The sequence below is a fragment of the Hippoglossus hippoglossus genome, chromosome 22, assembly GCF_009819705.1.
Source record: "Hippoglossus hippoglossus isolate fHipHip1 chromosome 22, fHipHip1.pri, whole genome shotgun sequence".
Taxonomy (NCBI): Eukaryota; Metazoa; Chordata; class Actinopteri; order Pleuronectiformes; family Pleuronectidae; genus Hippoglossus; species Hippoglossus hippoglossus.
Window position 1 is genome coordinate 17,588,727 of NC_047172.1, and position 17,811 is coordinate 17,606,537.

Sequence of the window (17,811 nt, forward strand, 5' to 3'; positions counted from 1 at the left end):
AAGACTTATTTTCCTTTGCCTTAACCCCACTGCAGCTAGAGTATTGTTACAGTCTGTACCCACAGTGAACCTGCAGTAATACTCGCACTTACTAATGTTCCTATCGTGCAAATTTAACATTCTCTTGACTGATTTTTTTCATAATGTAGGTTCTGTGTGAAAGGTCCCCAAACATTTAAGCGCCTGAATTTCTGTCAACCGTTGCTTAGAATGGAACGTAATGCCATGGACCTTGGCTTTATAAATGGCATGAGCACTAACTATGAGGTTACAATTATGACTAGAAGTTCTTACCAACCAACATTTGTTGTATATTTCTACAAAACAAACATGTTAGAGCCTCCAAACCAGTAACTGAATGTATCCAGATGGGAGGTAAACATGAGTAGTGTTGAAAAGTGTGTGAACATGTGAACAACATTAAAAAAGACTAGTGTCATACAGTGCCGATACCCCTCTGACACCAAACATCTACTTACTTCCACTATGGACTATAGCATATGCACAGTTTCTAACATGTATGATGTCATTTTCGTATATACATCTTGTTGTACATAACTGTTCATGTAAATCCTGCACGCTGTTAATAATCTATAGAGAAAGATGGATGAAGGGATGGTTGGATTGAGAGATAGATGGAGAGAGAGAGAGAGAGATGTATAGCACATGTAATTACACTGAGAGTAATGTAAAACTGGAGTTAGTTCCTTGTATGTGTACACATACAGGGCCAATAACGTTTTGATTCTGATATACAGTATACTGCTTATACACAACGCTCTATTCCTGTTGTTTTGCAGTTCTGAATTCTTAAATTAAATGCAGAGACATTGCTATTTTGCTTCATTTCTTTTGTTGGGCTGCTTTGCTGTTTGTCTCTCTTTCTTATTTGAGAGTCATATATCATGAAGATGTTTTCTCTTTTGCATGGTAAGAGTAAAACCATGCCCATTACTGTTTCATGGGATGTTTTGTTCTGTTGTGATGTGTTCCCATCTGGTTTCAAGTGAAAATGTATCACTCCATTACCACCGCCTGTGATCTAGAGGAGGCTTTAATCTACGACTATAAACTCCACTTAATTACATCCTACAAAAGAGCTCTATTGGCATAATGCAATCAAAAAGCGAGGACAAATCAAACATGCTCAAACATGCTCAAACAGCTCCATACAGTGTTTACTCCTGATCGGATCATAGAATCATAGTTGGAGGTGCGAGGATATCTTTCCCTGATTGATGCTTGTGTTTTTGTGGGTAAATGATGCATTGGTAAAAGATATGAGAGTCCATTTCTCTACGGCAGAAATGACCATAACAATTGAGTTTAGGGGAGTCTAAACAGACTCTCTGTGTGGCTCACTGATGACTTTATGCTTGACCTTTCATGCCTCTCACCGTATGACCTGCAGTCATATTCATGATTGCTGTCTCTGTGCGTCATGCCAGTTTCCATTAGTCCAGAAGTATTTTTCAATGAATTTAGACTTCAAAAGGCGAGATTGCTTGGTAGAAAATCAAACACAAAGACTCGACTGTAAAATACAAGAGGCCGGGCAAACACTTTAGCCGCGGTGCTATGATAAAAACAGGCACACAACTGATGCAAGATTACAGCAAATAATTTCATATTCTTTGTGGTACTATATCATGTTTGTCATGTTTGTTATTATATTGAATATAAGACGGGTGACAGAAAAAATAACCCCAGACTAGATTGTTTAAACACCACTTCCTGTGCACTCTCAGATGCTCAAAAGTTGCCTTTGAATTAGGATTGTAATGTACCACAGTCTGCCTGCCTCATGCAGAATGTGTATTTGTAGGTCATTATGTTGTTAAGAATGGAGTATTATACACATACAGTTTTATGACGTCCTCTTTGCCTACTGCTTATCCAGATTCATGATTTTTCATTCAATTCATTCATATTGCTTGCTCTTGGGAAGCCGAACAGGGCTATTCTGGTACATAGTCTGGGGTTAAACTCTGATTAGAAGTGTGGAACTGGAATCTATTTAACACTGAGTCAGTTATCTTTCAGCGTTGAGTGCTGCAAGTTTATAGCAGCTTTGGTCATGTTTTTGTGTTTGAATTATGTTATTTTAAAGTCCTTTTTTGTGGCTAATAAGTGTTTGGGCTTTTATTAAGATGACTTGTTTTGCTTTCTTTGTTTCAGTATCTTAATCTTGAATGTAATTTTATTATTTTAAAGAGAAAGCATTTTGAAGATTGAGGCTTTGTCTTGCTGCAAACCTCTTGGTTCGACACTTGGTATATTGGTACTAAATTTGTGCAGATAAATTGTAGGTCAGGAAATGATTGTCTAGTGTTAATACTGAACAAAAAGTGCCACTGTTCCCTGCACAACCCCTACTATAAAAGAAATGTGTTATTCTCACCAATTAACTGAAACAAATTCTTAATGGTGGAGAAATGTAGGTTATGTACTTATGCTCCCTCACATGCATTTCTTTTTCTTATTCTTCTTTTAAATCTGCTCCTAGGTGTAGGATGGAGGTTGTTCATTTTCATTTGTACATACGGGTTTGTTGCCTTGGAGCTCACTCCTGTGCTCTAACTGTAAGTCTCTTCTCCTCCGCCTGCAGCTTGGTTTAGTTTCCTGTCTCAGGAAACACCTGAGTGAACTGAACCTTAGCACATTTAAGTGGCTTCATCTCTCTCATACACACACACACAGACACACACTAAACTCCACATTCCTCTGCATCCATTGCTGATTAATATTCCTATTTAATTTGTCATTTACAAAAATTTCGTTTTTCTTTCCTTTATTCATGTGTGATTCCCTCTGTCACTTATATCATCTTCACCAGTTCATGTCAAAGGTAAAGAGCTGGAGCTTCAAGATGCAAAATAAGTCAATAACATCTGCATCTATCAGACATATAACTACTGTTATTTTCAATGTATTTTTTTCTTTCTTTCTGAACTATACACTGTTCATGAAAATAAATTATTTATCAGACTTTAGACCTTATATATAAGATGACTTCATTAATATATGAGGAATAACATATAATTATAATCATTATACGAAGATTAAATATAGATATGTTGTAATTTTAGGTAAACAAAGCAAGCACGACTACAGCAAAAAGCAGTTTTATCACGCTATATCATGTGAAAATAAAATATGTATTTAATGTGAAAGAAACACAGTCACATCATGATGATAATAAAAATAATAAAGATACATTTTTTCTCAACATTAATTAAAACAAATTCACGATTAGGCTGTACAGTGATTAAGGTTTATTTAAATATTTTCTGACCGAACAATAAAATATAACCGTTAACGTTTACTGTCTACACAATATCCGGTGAAGTCGTCACACTTCCTGTCTCAGTTCCTATCGTTTAGCGTCTGTAGCACAACAATGGCGTCCTGCAGTGGGGTTCGTAGTTTCCTTGTCATTTCAAATTACTCCCTTGTTTTAATGTTGTCACAGAGTTTAACCGACTAATATAATTCACTCTAGCGCGGGATAAATTAATCCCACCAGCCGAGGTTGGGTTTCTGTGCCACACTTGTTGATTACTTGTTGTCCGAAGCTAACCGAGCTTAGCCAGTGCTAGTTAGCTTCGTTAGCTCGTCGCAGCTCTTTCCTCACTGTCGCTGTTATACGCTACTTCGGCCTGATATTGTCGACTACCTTGGTTGCAATAGGTAATAATTAATTTACGTCTAATTAAATATATTTTCCAAACATAATAGTAGCTTTGTTTCTGTTAAGGAATCTGCTACAGCCACCGAAGAGGAACAGGCCGAAACTCCTGCGACACAGAAGAGAGAAGACAGGCTGCGGAAATTTCGGGAGTTGCATTTCAAACGGGTGAGTTGTTAACATGTGTATAGTTAAAGCGCTGATGGTAATTTAGTGTCACCTCCAGAAATAACAGCTTTGACGACATAAACAAACCATGTCCGGGTGCTCTAAGTGTTGTTTTCCTCTGTAGAACGAAGCACGGAAACTGAACCATCAGGAGGTGGTGGAGGAGGACAAGAGACAGAAACTCCCTTCAAACTGGGAAGCTAAGAAAGCTCGACACGAGTGGGAGCTCGCTGTAGATCAGAAGAAAAAGGTATTTACGTGTATAATGTAGCAGTTGATGGTGCTCTGGATATGCAGCAAGATGACACTCGTTGTTTAAAAAGGTGTCAGGATTTTTTCATGTTGATCATCTGGAAAAACAATAGAAACCACAGGCCAGGTTGTTGACTCAGTTGTCATATCATATATTTAGTTTAGTCAGAAGTTTTTAGAATAATTTTCAATCCTCCTTTTCAGTTCATATACATTTAGTCCTACTTTGAGTTTTTCATGAAGATATTCTTTATGGCTCTCAGGAATGTGCTGAGAATGGGGAGGACTATCACAGAGTGAAACTGCTGGAGATCACTGCTGATGATGCAGAGCGCTGGGAGCGGAAGAAGAAGAAGAAGAACCCCGACACAGGATTTGCAGGTTGGTGGTTATGGAGAACACAGACTTGGACTTTGTTTAACGTGCACCTGTTGCTTACACTTTGTTTCATAACGAATGAACTACTTCATATAGTGAAATAAATACAATTATTAGCAAGTAGGGTAATTATGATCTTATTGTAAGTCGCTTTGGATAAAAGCGCCAGCTAAATGAAATGTAATGTACTGAACAATGTTCAGTTAGTCTGTGTGTTAAAAGGAAATCACAGGTGTGTTGTTCTCAGGTGAGTTTGTCAGAGCCTGTCCACTTCCCTCTTGACCTCAACAGTTTTGGTAGTGGTCACTACCAAAACCAATAATACCAATACCAATAATATACCTATGTAGCAGCATGTGGGAGAAATTAAAAGCCTCACTCATCCTGGTTTACTGTCCAGTTTTTGGTTTCATATTTCTTATATACTATATTCCTTTTAAGCTGAAGAATACCTAGAAATTTGGTGTTGAATTGTAAAGGGTCCTCAAACAGAAAGTTCTTTATTAACATTCTTTTTTTTCTTAAGACATTATAAAAGTTTTCACTTTTCTTTAACGTTGAAACAGCTTCCTGCTCTTAATTCTCACTGATCAGTAAGTACACTTATCAACCAACTTGGTCAATAGAGGGAACCACAAAGCTGCCATCTTTAGGTCACCTAACATGCTGTCAGTGGTTTCTTGTTCACTTCAACAAATAAATAGCTTTGTGACTCAGTTAAAGCTCCAAAGTAGAGACTAAAAACTAATTTAACTTTTTTTAAAGAAATCTAAGCTAATTACGCATTTCTGTCCCTTTCACAGCTAATATGATTGGCATTCATTGTTCAACACACTGCGGTAGTTGTAACTTAATGACTTTGGAATTCCATGAGTAAGCCCCATGTCACGCCACAGAACCTCAGTCTATTTATTTAGTAAATAGTAATTCAATACAATTTACTTTTGAGGAAAGTGGTGAACCGTGATTCTACTTCTCTATTTTTTTTTATGTTCTGTTGCATGTGATTAGTAGTCTGGTAGTTTTCCACCGTTTTGTCAAACAGAGAAGGGTTGCTACTGAAGATGGTTCTGATTAAGTCCTACACATCTGTAGTATCAGTTGCAAACTATAATGGCACTCCGTAAAGTACATAACTCCGCCAAGGTTAAAACTGGACTTGCATGTATGCATTGCGTTAACGCTTGATGTGGGTGTTGCCGAAGCTTGGCGCCGGCATTTCATGCCTTGGACACACACAGCCGGCTTTCAAGTTACTCAGCCATGCTAGCTTGCAATACAATGCTAAGAACAGTGCACAGTAAATAAAATCAACAACCAGATGAAAACACACCAGGTTGGCCAGCTGCCTTTGCCTTCACATTTTTGTGATTTGATTGACGAGCACCTGTACTTTCGTGTTTGTTTGAACATAATTTGATTGGCTGCTGCTTCCACTGCTACATGAAAGGTTTAGATCTGGTGAACTTCTGCCGTACGCTGTGTGCGAGCAACGCGATGTAACAGAACCACATTGCAGTTCGGCAAACACATGACGTCACCCTGTTGAAGGTGAAAGAGCAGTGTTTTGGTTGGCGTGTGCAATGTATATGTGTTAGTGCAAAGTTATAGATATCCGTCCTCTAAATAATTTTTTTCATAAGATTTATTTATTATTATGTTAAATGTTGAACATTCTCTCTCGCAATGTTGAAGGAAATGGGGGGGAAATCCTGGCTCTGCCCCTTTATCCAACTTATAGGTTTCTTCTTGGCCCATGTCTTATCCTTCCACCAAGTTTCATGGAATTCCACTCAGTAGCGTTTGCGTAATCCCCCTTAGAGACAAACAAAGAGATGGGGTGAAGACATAACCTCCTTGGCTGAGGTAGTAAGGATTCCATGGAATATTAGTCTTCTGAAATTGCTTCCAATTTAATCTACTGTAAAAGGGAAAAAAAAGAAAGAATGCCCACGTGTCTCCTGAATATGGCTGCCATATGTAGCATTGCATCAAAACCTCTGGGGGGAAAGTTACCACCAGAGGGTCTTCTAGAGAGGAAGGAAGGAGAACCGCCTCTTTGTCTCTCCTCAACCAGCCACAGGTTGTCGCTGAGCTTTGCGCCTGCTTCCTGTTAGTTCCGGTAATTATAACTCAGTCAAATTGTTCTCTCTCCCTCTCACACAATGGACTGCAGGTTATGCTGAGGCCCAGTTCCGTCAGTACCAGAGGCTCACCAAGCAGATCAGACCAGACATGAAAAGCTACGAGAAACAGCGAGATGAGAGGTGAGTGAAGCCTCTGTCCCCTCTTCCTGCACTTTGACAGTACTCCATCTGTGTCTTTTATTAGTTTATCCAGATACACACATACCTCAACATGGGATGAGACGCCCTCTGGCCTGAAAAGATTCTTGTGCCGTCCTAACAGGGCCATAAAAATTATGCATGAAGACATCTCTGCTATTAAGACCATAACTGTGAAATTTCTAGTCAAGTAAAATGAATTGAAACAATTTGCTTTGCGTAATCATCTAAGCATTCAGCCATCACATGTGCACAAAGCATTTTGTATATGTTAAATAACGTACCCCCTCATCTGCCCTGGGGTTATTGTTGATATATCTGCACGCACCCAAAGTAATCTAAGATGTAGAAGTGTTCAGGAAGGGCACACATGCTAAGGTCAGAGATAAGATCAGTGCCTGCAGGTTCTCCACCCTTAAAGGCTGCCACATGCAGAACCGTGAATGATGCACCAACACATTTTGCCCTACAGCCACAGCATTTTCCCTCATCAGAATGGCCGTAATCACAATGATGGAATAGAGAAGTCAGTTTAAGTATGTTAAAATGGTGATTATCTGTGGTAATGGATTTCTAATTTATTTGCTGGTGCTTCACAGTGGTGCAGACTTTTACCCAACGTCCAACACCCTGATCCACGGCACACACGTCCCCTCAAAGGACGGAATTGAGCGCATGGTGGAAGATGTAGAAAAACAGTAAGTCTCACTCAGACGGATAGTAGAATGATTATGCCATATCATCTCCTGACCATTTTCATTTAGTCTGTGTCCACCAAAAACATCTGTCAGTACCATGTAACTTCTTTCATTTCTGCCCTATGTGGATTTTACCAGTGAGAAATGAGAAAGAGAGTAACTAAAACAGACAAATAAAATAAACACAGCACTTAAAGCACAGGCCCAAATCCATTGGAAAATTGAAAATCCATCGAAGTGTGACGTACAGCACAACCCCCGTTTTTTCATCATTGGTCGTGAGGGATTACTCATTTTATCATCAGTCAGACTTTATTTATATAGCAATTTTCATACAAAAAAAGTAACACAAAGAGCTTCACATAAAATCAACTCCCTCACACCAAGCAAGCACACACACAAACCAAGAGCTCAATAGAGCACTAAGGGAAGAAAAACCACTGAGCAAAAACAGGAACTGAGGGAATTCACAAAAACTTTACATCATCATAAATCTCATCATCATCCAAAAACTAATGCAATTGAAAATACAGGTTTTAATAATCCTATAAATCTTTAATGTTTGAAAAGATGTATGCTCTAAATGACCAGATAGACAAGTACAAATTAGTTATCAGGAAATTAATGATGAGAAATCTATATCCATAACAATGAGTTTCCATGTATTTCTATAATGTGTATGGGGCTGTATTCTAATGACCTCAGCTTCATTTTCTATTTTTCACACTCAAACTGAAGCTCATGGAGATCACTGTCTCTCCATAAAAGTGCATTGGAAAATATTGTTTTAATGAATCCATACTTAAGTCTATCTTATTTAATGCTACATTTTTAACTTATTTCCACAAGTATTTTTGTGAAAAATTATCATGATAACGGCTTGTGACTAATGACGGAATAGAGTACAATAGAGAAATAGCTGTATCTTTAAAATTATTGGGAATTATATCTAAACAACCTTAGTTTTTATTAATGTGATTTGATCCAGTGCACTGCTGATATTTAGTAACTTTTGTGATTTTGTTATGTTTTTAAAAGGAAACAATTTTTTTTACCAATTAAGTCACGCTAACGTTTTTTTTAATCACAAATTTAGTTTTTTGTCATGTGGTGTTCCACAGAAAACAACTGGGACTTTTCCATTTCATACTTAATATAGTCGTTAGTCACTGATGGACTAATAATGGGAGCCTTTGCCAAAGTAATGAACACAAGGGTAGGTCAACAGTCATGTAAAACCCTCCTTCCTTTACTTAATAAAAGAAAAGTGTGTGTGAGCACGGTTTGGGACAACTTTGCTCATTATGATTGGATTGGATCAGCCAGACCTTCTTCTGAAACTGTCATACCACAAATGTAGTGTGAAGCTGGAATATGAGACTATCTCAGTTGTAATAAATTATGTGTGAAAAGCGTGAGTTTATGACGTCTTTGCCAATTTGGAAGAATAGGGATGTGATGTGTGAACCAGAGACAAATTAAGCTGCAGAAATCCCTGATGCAGGCAGCTGATTGGAGGCAGTTTATCGTCATCGGAACAGTGTGGTGGACCATCTCAGACGTCTATCTCTCCTGGTGCCATATTCATTAAGCTCCCCACTACAAAGAGTCAGTCTTAGTGACGAAATGATAAGAAAATTCTTAGAATTATGTTGTCTTCTAAGAGTTTCTCGTCACTGTTAAGACTAGATCCTTGTAATGACGAGATATTCACAAAACATCGCTGCCCTCAATAGCTCCTAAGGTGAGTAGTGTTCAGAGAAGGGAGGAGGATTTCTTAAAAATATAATATCACCCATGATCCCACGCTGCTTCATGACATCATCAGACAAGGTCTTGTTTGAGAGAGTCCTAGTAGCAAGAGTTACATATTGTATGTTGAATCAGAAAACTAAGAAATTCACATGTCTAAGATAACTCTGCAATCAGTTTGTATGAGAAGAATCACATGTGTGCTGCAGTCTCCTCCTCACTTAGGCTACATTCATACTACTTCCTTTTTAGTTTTAAAATGCATCACTGCATCGTTGCTATGTTTATGCCGGTCGTCCACACTACTGTGGAGTTTTTCGAACACTTCCTGTTGGTAACAGTTCCACCTCCAAGAAAAGAAATCCCTTACTTTTTAACATTGTTGTTTCTCATCCGTAGTATTTGTTGTAAATAAGCAACCAACTGCCGAATAGAGAATCTGCTTCCTGTTTATACCAGCACACACATGCCCAGTGTACGTGAATGATCATTTGGTATACGTTTTCGGGTGTGTCGGTTTGGACGGTGACTATTACTGATTACGTAGCCTTAGACTTCAACACACCACTACCTTTCCCACTCCTCACTGGTGTAGCACAAGCTCTCCTGCCTTTGCACTATAACACCACAGCCGGATTTCCCTCATGAAATGGTTTACTGTCCGTGGACTAATCGAGCGAATGGTAAAAATTGGTCTTCTGTCTAAGGTTTTCTGTATATTCTTTTCGCTCCTTTTAAATATTAGCTCCTTTCAATGTTAGATTTCATGGCTGCTACTTGTATAGACTGGCCAGAAATCACAGAGATTGGTGGAAGCTGAGCCATTTTTCTCCGTTAATATAAAATAGATTAAGTACTGAAATCAGCATAAATAAACATAAGCAAATTTAAGAACTATCAGCATGTGAATTGGTGTACAAGCAGGCCTGTGTTTGACGACATTTTGAAGGCGACATGTAATGTATGCCTTCCAGTGTATTCACCAGAGATGTCCATTACATAAAATAGACAATTTATAATTACACCATGTCTTAATAGAGACTAAGTTTCTATTATTATACCCATTCATTTCACTGTTCATTTTACGGTTATTAATGTTAGGGGCTTTCTTAGGATATTCTCAGAATGTTTGAATGTGGCCCCAGGTCGGACTACAGACAACTACGTCCACAATAGTATGCCTCAGTTTCAAAGATCATAATTAATTTTTTTACATTTTTGAAAAGAAATGAAACCTTCTGAAAGCAGAAAGGGAGACATATGGAACCGATGACGCAGACGCCCACATTTTCTTCCTCATTGTGTTTGCAAACAGTTGCTATCACTCCCAGTAACAACTTCCACCTCGTCATCAGTCCAAGCAAAGACATGCATGGTCTTAGTTTGTTGCCCTTGCTGTTCCTCATTTGTAGTATTTTCTGCAACCAACAGCCATCTGCCTCCTTTTTACACCTGCACAGGCGGTATGCGAGTGGTCATGTGGTGTGTTTCCAGGTGTTATTATAGACTGAGATCATGATATGCAGCTGAAATTCTCATCTGTACACAGATACAGTATTAGTGTACTTATGTCTATATAACATCAAACAAATGTTGCTGTGATTACCACAAGTATTTTGGTATGTGGGCATGGGTCTATGGTTGTCCACATAAGTCCCAACACAGAGATCATACATACCTCTGGTGTCCCTCACATTTAACTGTTGCCTCAAACCATTCAGGTCTTCCACTGGTTCTTTGTTAAGTTTTTTGTCTTTGCTACAGACTTTCCTTTCACGTTTTATTACCCTGCTCTTTCCCTGAGCTGTTCTATATTTGAGACAGTCTAAGGCTTGTGTTAGAGATGCGACTGTGGGGCATTAGACAAGGATTGAGTTTCCAGAGTATGACGCACAACAATGCTTTGAAGACACAGTGAATCAAGTCTGGGAGCTCACAAATTGACTGTATTTTCCTCGTGTGTGTGTGTGTGTGTGTGTGTTTCGTTTTCCATCGCCACTCTCCTCAGCCAAATTTCAACGCACACAGCCAAATTATTGCCTGTAGACAATTATGTTAATGAATGTGTCATGGAGAGCGGTCATACTGGTTTGTGAAATCCTCCCTAAGCCACTTTTATTTGTGATTGTCAGGATCGAGAAGCGGGCCAAGTACAGCCGGCGCAGGGCCTACAACGACGATGCAGACATCGACTACATCAACGAGAGGAACGCCAAGTTCAACAAGAAGGCGGAGCGTTTCTACGGCAAATACACAGCGGAGATCAAACAAAACTTGGAGAGAGGCACGGCTGTCTAGTCACCTCAGAGGATGTTTGCTGGTTCCCTTTTTTCTTTTTCTTCTCTGTACTTGCTAAAGAGACGGTGTGTTGTCTCAAACATCTTTTTAACTGGAAGATAATTCAGTCATCTCTATGATATGTAATGTTTGGTGTTCCTTTGTACAGTATTAGATGTTTAAACAACACATGCGCATGTTCCTATCCTTATTTTTAATAAACCACTTGCAATTATCCAGTTATCTTGCACACTTTTTGGTTTTTCTGTGGGTTTCTCGTGTGTGGTCTCATGACAAGTGACATTTTGAGCGTGAGAATGAACTACCATCGTGGCCTGGGGGCATGTTTAGCAGCCAGATGCCAGCCAAAAGAATGTTTTTAGTGTAGGTGCACACACAGAAGATAGGGAGCAACAATTGAGCAATTCAATTTATTCATTATCACCCACATCTCAGTTTAACCAACTTGCCTGAAGCTGTGACATGAGCAGGAAAGCCTTGTGACTGGAGACGAGATAAGACATGAAAACAGGTTCCCATGCAAGTTTGCCAATGTCGGAGCATGGTGGCTTTGCACCCTCTACCGGACAAACGGTGACAGGTTTGTGTCGGTGAAAGTCAGACTAACATGGAAATGAATCAAACACTCCGGGCTCCACTCAATCGGTTATATTTTACCTTGATTAGTCACCTCTGAGTGAATTTATGGGACGTTCCCTGGCACACACCATTTGTTTTTGCTGATGAAAGTCTAGGGGAGGTCTTTAAAATTCAGTCTTTTGATATGTGACTCTGCTCCAGATCTGTTCGGGGGGTGTGGTGGCTGGATTAAGTGTTCTGGTTTATGGTTGGGATATTTTTGTCCTCTTTATCTGATTCACCGGAGGATGTTGGCTGGGAATTTTGTAAGTAACAGCAGAGCATAAATTCACCACTGTGTCTCAGATAGTCTGACACCTTTGATTCTTTCAAGGCCAACTGCCAGTTAAGTGTTCCCTCTAAAGTGAAAGGGCTTTGATTTAGGCCCAATCAAGTTTTCCCACAGACACAAAAGTGAGTGGCACCAAATCACGCTTTAAAAAATCAAAAAAGAAACATAACATACATATTCATGATAGTTATACAAGAATAATTTGACAGACGTGTCTTGTCTAATTCGCTTGGTGAAACTAAAAAGTACAACTGAATATAAATGCATTTGCATCCTTATCTCAGTAATGAATCAGAATTAACAGGTCGGTTTACAGCAGGAGACACGGAGTCTGGCAGTAAAGACATTCAAAACAATGTGATTTTACTCTATTACAACAGATTTTGACATGCATCCATATATCAGCTTTAAAAATCTTGGAAGCATCGAAAACGTATTACTTACTCAGGAGATGGTTATCTAAACCCGACAGATATGTTACCTTCTTGCAATAAACCAGCGTTTCCAACAAATGCCAAAAACTTGTCACGCTTAATACACACAAGCTTTAAGGTAAGTAGCACAGCAGCCACAACAGAAGATTATCAGGTTACCCAAGATGGAACAAGTTGGAGTCCTGCATTAGCAGACATCAGTGACGCTGATGGATGGTTGGAGATCATCCCATCAGACAAAAATAGGGAGAAAAAATGTTTTCCCTTGAAAGTGTTTGATTAATTGTTAAAGGTCTTTTTCACTTGTCATAGTTGGAAAGCACAGGTGGTAGTAACATTAACAATGGTTCTGTTAACAGAACAAAGTTGTCACATGACAGGAAACCATCACACACTGAACCAGGACCCTGCAACTGATGCAGCTATTAATGTCTGTGAAACAGGTCCATTGTAAAATCAGATTAAAATGAACTGCCTATCATGAAGGAGCTTGTTTAACTGTGGAATAGATGGAGGCATCACTGTACTATGACAAAGTACTGTATGTACACATTAATATAATTATATATATATAAAATATAACAAAACATTAACCAGCCAGATAATCTGACAACCACCATCCCTTTGTTTAGGAGCAACATTGGTGCAGACACTGACGCCATGTGGTCATCATAGGAAATGCAACTAACTTGCATTATTTTCCCACACCGATTTATCCATATACTTTCTTTTAAGTGCAACAAATCCTGCATTATCGATTTTAACATACACGTGCGCTTAAACTTTAAAAACCGGGTAAACCTAAGGAATGATAATTAACTAAATATTTTTGAAATTAGGTATTTGTGCCACCTAGTTCCTTACTGCCAAATCTTTTACCAACTCTTTGTGTGTACTCAAACTACTAACCCATGTCCAAGTCATGTTTATAGTTTCAACTTAATACAGGCATATCCCACCACAACTCATTTTTAAATATCAAACAGTCTTCTAAAATATCTGTATGCACCACTTTATACAAGTTACATATAAAAGCAATATTCTGTATGAATGATTAACCTTGACATTACTTGTACCACATTCAAATATTTCTGGAAACATACCACTCTACTGATGAACCAGTTCAAAATAAAACCTTCCCTCCACACAGGCCGTCTCTGGTTATTAAAAAAAATGATAAATCAGTATTTTCTGATCAAATAAACATCTTTATTAAATCTGTTCACAGCTTAATACACGACAAAGGGCAAAAGATAATCCCACCTGTACCGTACTCTTCACTTCTTCCCATTTAACTCATCTGAAAAAAAGTCGACGATGAAATGAGCGCATGTACAACACATTTACAGTATTTACAGTGTCCGTATGGTCTTGTCACACTAGTGTGACTTAGTGAGTTTGTGTTTGCGTGCTTTGGAGGATTTGCCCGATCTGACTGGAATCCAGTGGCCGTAGGGCTTCCTGCTTTCATAGCTGTCCACTCTGGGAGTCACCTTAGCAGAGGATAGAGCTGCTGCTGTTGGTTTGGCCACAGAATTCTAGAGAAGATTATAAGAAAAAGAAAACCATCAGGACATCATCATATGTTCAGGGTGATGTTAACAGCATATGGTCTTGAATATAGACTATATATCTAACAGATCAATAAAAACATGGACAAGATGAAATTATTATAACTTACATTAATGCTGAAAGAGATGCTTTTTCTTAAAGGGGACATCTTTGGGTTGGAAATGTCATCAGGCTCTTCATCACTGCTCTGTTTCAAAAAGACAAGAAAGACACACCTAGTTAGATGTGAGCAAATCTAATGGAGTGAGCTTTGACAGTTTGTGAGGTCTATATAGATGGGTTAAAAATGATATTACTAATATTTTAAAGCACTACTATTGCATAGATAAGCATTAGCTTCAACAAACTGCAGCTCTCATGCACAACCCCCCAACTGCTGTCAAAGATTAAACTCAAACATTCAATGAATGCTTCGATAACAGACCTTGAAACTAAACAATGCAAACAAAAAGAACAAAGTAAAAAGGATGTCTTCTCTGACTAGAGTGGCAGAATGATGGTGACGCAGGTTTCCCAGCCCCTCAGCACACGCCTCGTGTACCAACTTATCTTTGGCATACGGAGAGGAGTTCTTCGTCTGTTTTAGCTCTCTTGACAGGAATAGTCACTATAACGCAGTCCACGCGCCTGCGCTCCATCAGTGAGAGGAGGAGTCTGCTAAATAACAATGACCCATTTCAACGGCAAGCATATATACATTTGTAATGTCAGAATTGATATTGCTTTTCTATATGAAGTGTTAAAAGATTCATAAATATCAAAATTTTGTGTAAAACATCCAGGTATCAATGTGTGTAATTAGCATTGTGTCAAAATGTGAGCATATTTACATATATGTGTGGGTTTCTTTGCAGACCAACATCACAAGAATTATCAATTTAACCTTTCAGGCAAACACAATTAGTCTTCACCCAAGTCACATGACAGCCTTTTAATCCCAGGTGCCGATGAGTGAAGGAGACCACTGTCATGTTATCTATGAAGACAGGAATAAATACAGAGAGAGTATGTGTGTTCCCTCAGGTCCAAAGGTCAACACAAGACAGGAATTCAACACAGCACAGAACTAATGCTTATCAACAGACATGTATGTTACACTGTGTTTGATCAACTACAGGTCGGTTGCAACTTTGATAAAATGGTGCACAATTTTTTTCTCTTGTACAGTGTAAAAGTGTTATACATGGTCACTACACTATTATGAACAAGTGGTATAAAAATGATTAACTACCCTCAATTGTCAACCCCACTTGATTTGTACTTACATGCAGTCCAAGTTGATAGAAAATAGTTGTAAGACTGTTTGGAATCTGTGACGATGCCTCTTCTATAGCATGTGATGTGTTCAGTATGAAGACTACATTCACTTTCTGGCACCCACCTGGGACACAGTCTTTTCAGGGTCTTGTCTCACCCATGTCTCTGATTCTGATGACGATTCTTCGGACTCCACCAACTGCTCCGACAGGTCTGGTTTCACACTCTCTGGAAGATCTACCTTCTCCACTCCGAGGATCTTCATTGCGTTGGTCTTTTCAGCGCTGAGTTCTCTCTTATCTGGGCAACATAGAAGTATTGAGAGAGGATTCAATCAGTTGAAAAAATAATTTTGACAGATAAAAAATGCACTTTAAAAGGCAATTTCCCCATTTTAACTTACCATCCATAGTCTGACTGACAGAGTGTCCTGAAGATCTGGATTTGCTCTTGTGGCTTCTGCCTGGGGATCTGGAAATTTTGTTTCCAACCTGGCCCTCAGTTTTCCTGTTTCTATGCCTGTGGCTAGTAGACCTGGAATGTGACCTGTAATTTCTTCTACTCGAGTACCTGTCCTGCGAGGATGATTGCTTGTAGGAGCGAGAGTCGGCTCTGATCTGGCGTGGCGGGGAGCCTATATGACGGCCATTTCTGCGGTGGCTGTCGCAGCGACAGCGGGAGGAACGTCTGTGGCAGCGAGGATGAGAGCGGGACCTGGGGCGGGATGACAACTTGCAGCTGGATGAGGATGACACTGAAGAAGATGATGAAGACCTGTGACGTGTCTTGCGGCTGCTGCGCACCCTGTGGCGGCCAGAGGAGCCACCGCTGCTTCGGGAGCGTGAACGAGACGAAGCAGGGCTGTTGTGGTCAAAGATGACACTGATGCCGTCACTCTGACGAGCGGTGGCCATTTCTGAGTGTGAGCCTTCTCCCTTGGCCATTGTTCTGTATTCTGCAACAAGCTGAAATAAGACAATTAAAGAAATTTTAAAAATCATTGTATGAGCTTTCAACAATTCATTTTCATACAAATTCAGTATTAATGAAAAAAATACAATAACCTTTTGATTTAGATTTAATCCCTAAGTAATACCAGCCTGTGTGTGTGGGAGGGGCTATGACTGTTGCATAACAGCTGATATCTCAGTGCTGCCCCTAGCGAGCGAAGCAGAGACACGTGACTGCACAGACTGGAAATTTCCAGTCTGACTCAAGCTAAAATAGCCTCGACTAGCACAAGCTATCGCCTGCTAATACCAACAAATAACACCGTCATTAATATGTGGCGCTCTATATATTATTAATTACATGAATATTACATTTATATTTACAACAGCCCTTTATAGACGATTACAATAGTTTAAGACTGTAACTCTACAATTGTAAAACAGAGCTATGCTAACGTTAGCTGCCGCGGTGCTACTTACCAGGCCTGTCGAAGATTAAAACCTTTGTTCGGACGTCGTCGGTAAAAACGCGGTTTAGAGAACGTCGCTTTGAAAAACAAATCACTGGGTAAACATTCAACGAGAAGGAATCTGCAGTTTTGATCTTCTTTTGTTGGTTTGTAGCGAAAAGTTTTTCAAAGGCGCCAGAGATCCTCTTCGTCGACGTTCGAGCTTATGTCGTCGTCAATAGAATGAAGCAAAGGAGGCGGAGCCACGAGTTTAAACTGACGGTGGAAAATTCCAGTCACGTGGTACACGGGAAGGTCGGACCCTTTTGAACGGCGCACCGTCGTCATGGCAAACAGAGCGAGTCCGTTCACTGTGCGAGGAAGTAGTGATTTCTTTATTAAAACGATATGTGCTTTCCTAAACTGACATATGTGCCCTTATCATCAAATAGAACAGATTACAATACAATAAAACACAACATAACAGATACAACACAATATAATACAACACACCAGAATACAATAGAATACAATACAACACAACATAACATAACATTATAGAATATGGAAATGCAGCATAACAGAAAATAATAGAATCATAGCAAATACAATATAATATAACATAACAGAATAGAACCACAGATAATACAATATAACCTTACATAACATAATCAAATATAAGCTTCCCCCCAATTACCATGTGAAAGTCATACAGTTCAT

At 39.1% G+C, this 17,811-nt stretch overlaps 2 protein-coding genes across 3 annotated transcripts; one reads left to right on the forward strand and one right to left on the reverse strand.

Moving 5' to 3' along the window:
* The first annotated feature begins 3,356 nt into the window (after positions 1 to 3,356).
* On the forward strand, positions 3,357 to 11,737 carry syf2 (SYF2 pre-mRNA-splicing factor). The gene is made up of 7 exons (XM_034575908.1): positions 3,357 to 3,418; positions 3,758 to 3,856; positions 3,981 to 4,106; positions 4,372 to 4,489; positions 6,663 to 6,753; positions 7,371 to 7,469; positions 11,354 to 11,737. The coding sequence occupies exons 1-7, from the start codon at positions 3,401 to 3,403 to the stop codon at positions 11,517 to 11,519; spliced, it is 717 nt and encodes a 238-aa protein (XP_034431799.1). The 5' UTR covers positions 3,357 to 3,400; the 3' UTR covers positions 11,520 to 11,737.
* Positions 11,738 to 14,048: 2,311 nt separating this feature from the next.
* On the reverse strand, positions 14,049 to 17,342 carry rsrp1 (arginine/serine-rich protein 1). Of its 2 annotated transcripts, none has more exons than XM_034575907.1 (5): positions 17,123 to 17,342; positions 16,096 to 16,657; positions 15,850 to 15,992; positions 14,545 to 14,622; positions 14,049 to 14,401 (listed from the first exon to the last, which is right to left on the reverse strand). In XM_034575907.1, exons 2-5 carry the CDS (start codon positions 16,634 to 16,636, stop codon positions 14,243 to 14,245), a joined length of 921 nt encoding a protein of 306 aa, XP_034431798.1. In that variant the 5' UTR covers positions 16,637 to 16,657; positions 17,123 to 17,342; the 3' UTR covers positions 14,049 to 14,242. The 2 variants fall into 2 exon arrangements, with proteins under 2 accessions (XP_034431798.1, XP_034431797.1); XM_034575906.1 differs by having other exon boundaries at positions 15,817 to 15,992.
* Positions 17,343 to 17,811: the final 469 nt, after the last annotated feature.

Coding starts and splice junctions, on each gene's coding strand:
- syf2 (XM_034575908.1), top strand. Junction 4,107..4,371: donor CTGTAGATCAGAAGAAAAAG/GTATTTACGTGT, acceptor TATGGCTCTCAG/GAATGTGCTGAGAATGGGGA. Junction 6,754..7,370: donor GAGAAACAGCGAGATGAGAG/GTGAGTGAAGCC, acceptor GGTGCTTCACAG/TGGTGCAGACTTTTACCCAA.
- rsrp1 (XM_034575906.1), bottom strand. CDS start 16,636: ATGGCCAAGGGAGAAGGCTCACACTCAGAAATGGCCACCGCTCGTCAG. Junction 15,993..16,095: donor TGTCAGTCAGACTATGGATG/GTAAGTTAAAAT, acceptor TATGTTGCCCAG/ATAAGAGAGAACTCAGCGCT. Junction 14,623..15,816: donor CTGAAAAGACTGTGTCCCAG/GTGGGTGCCAGA, acceptor TTTTTGAAACAG/AGCAGTGATGAAGAGCCTGA.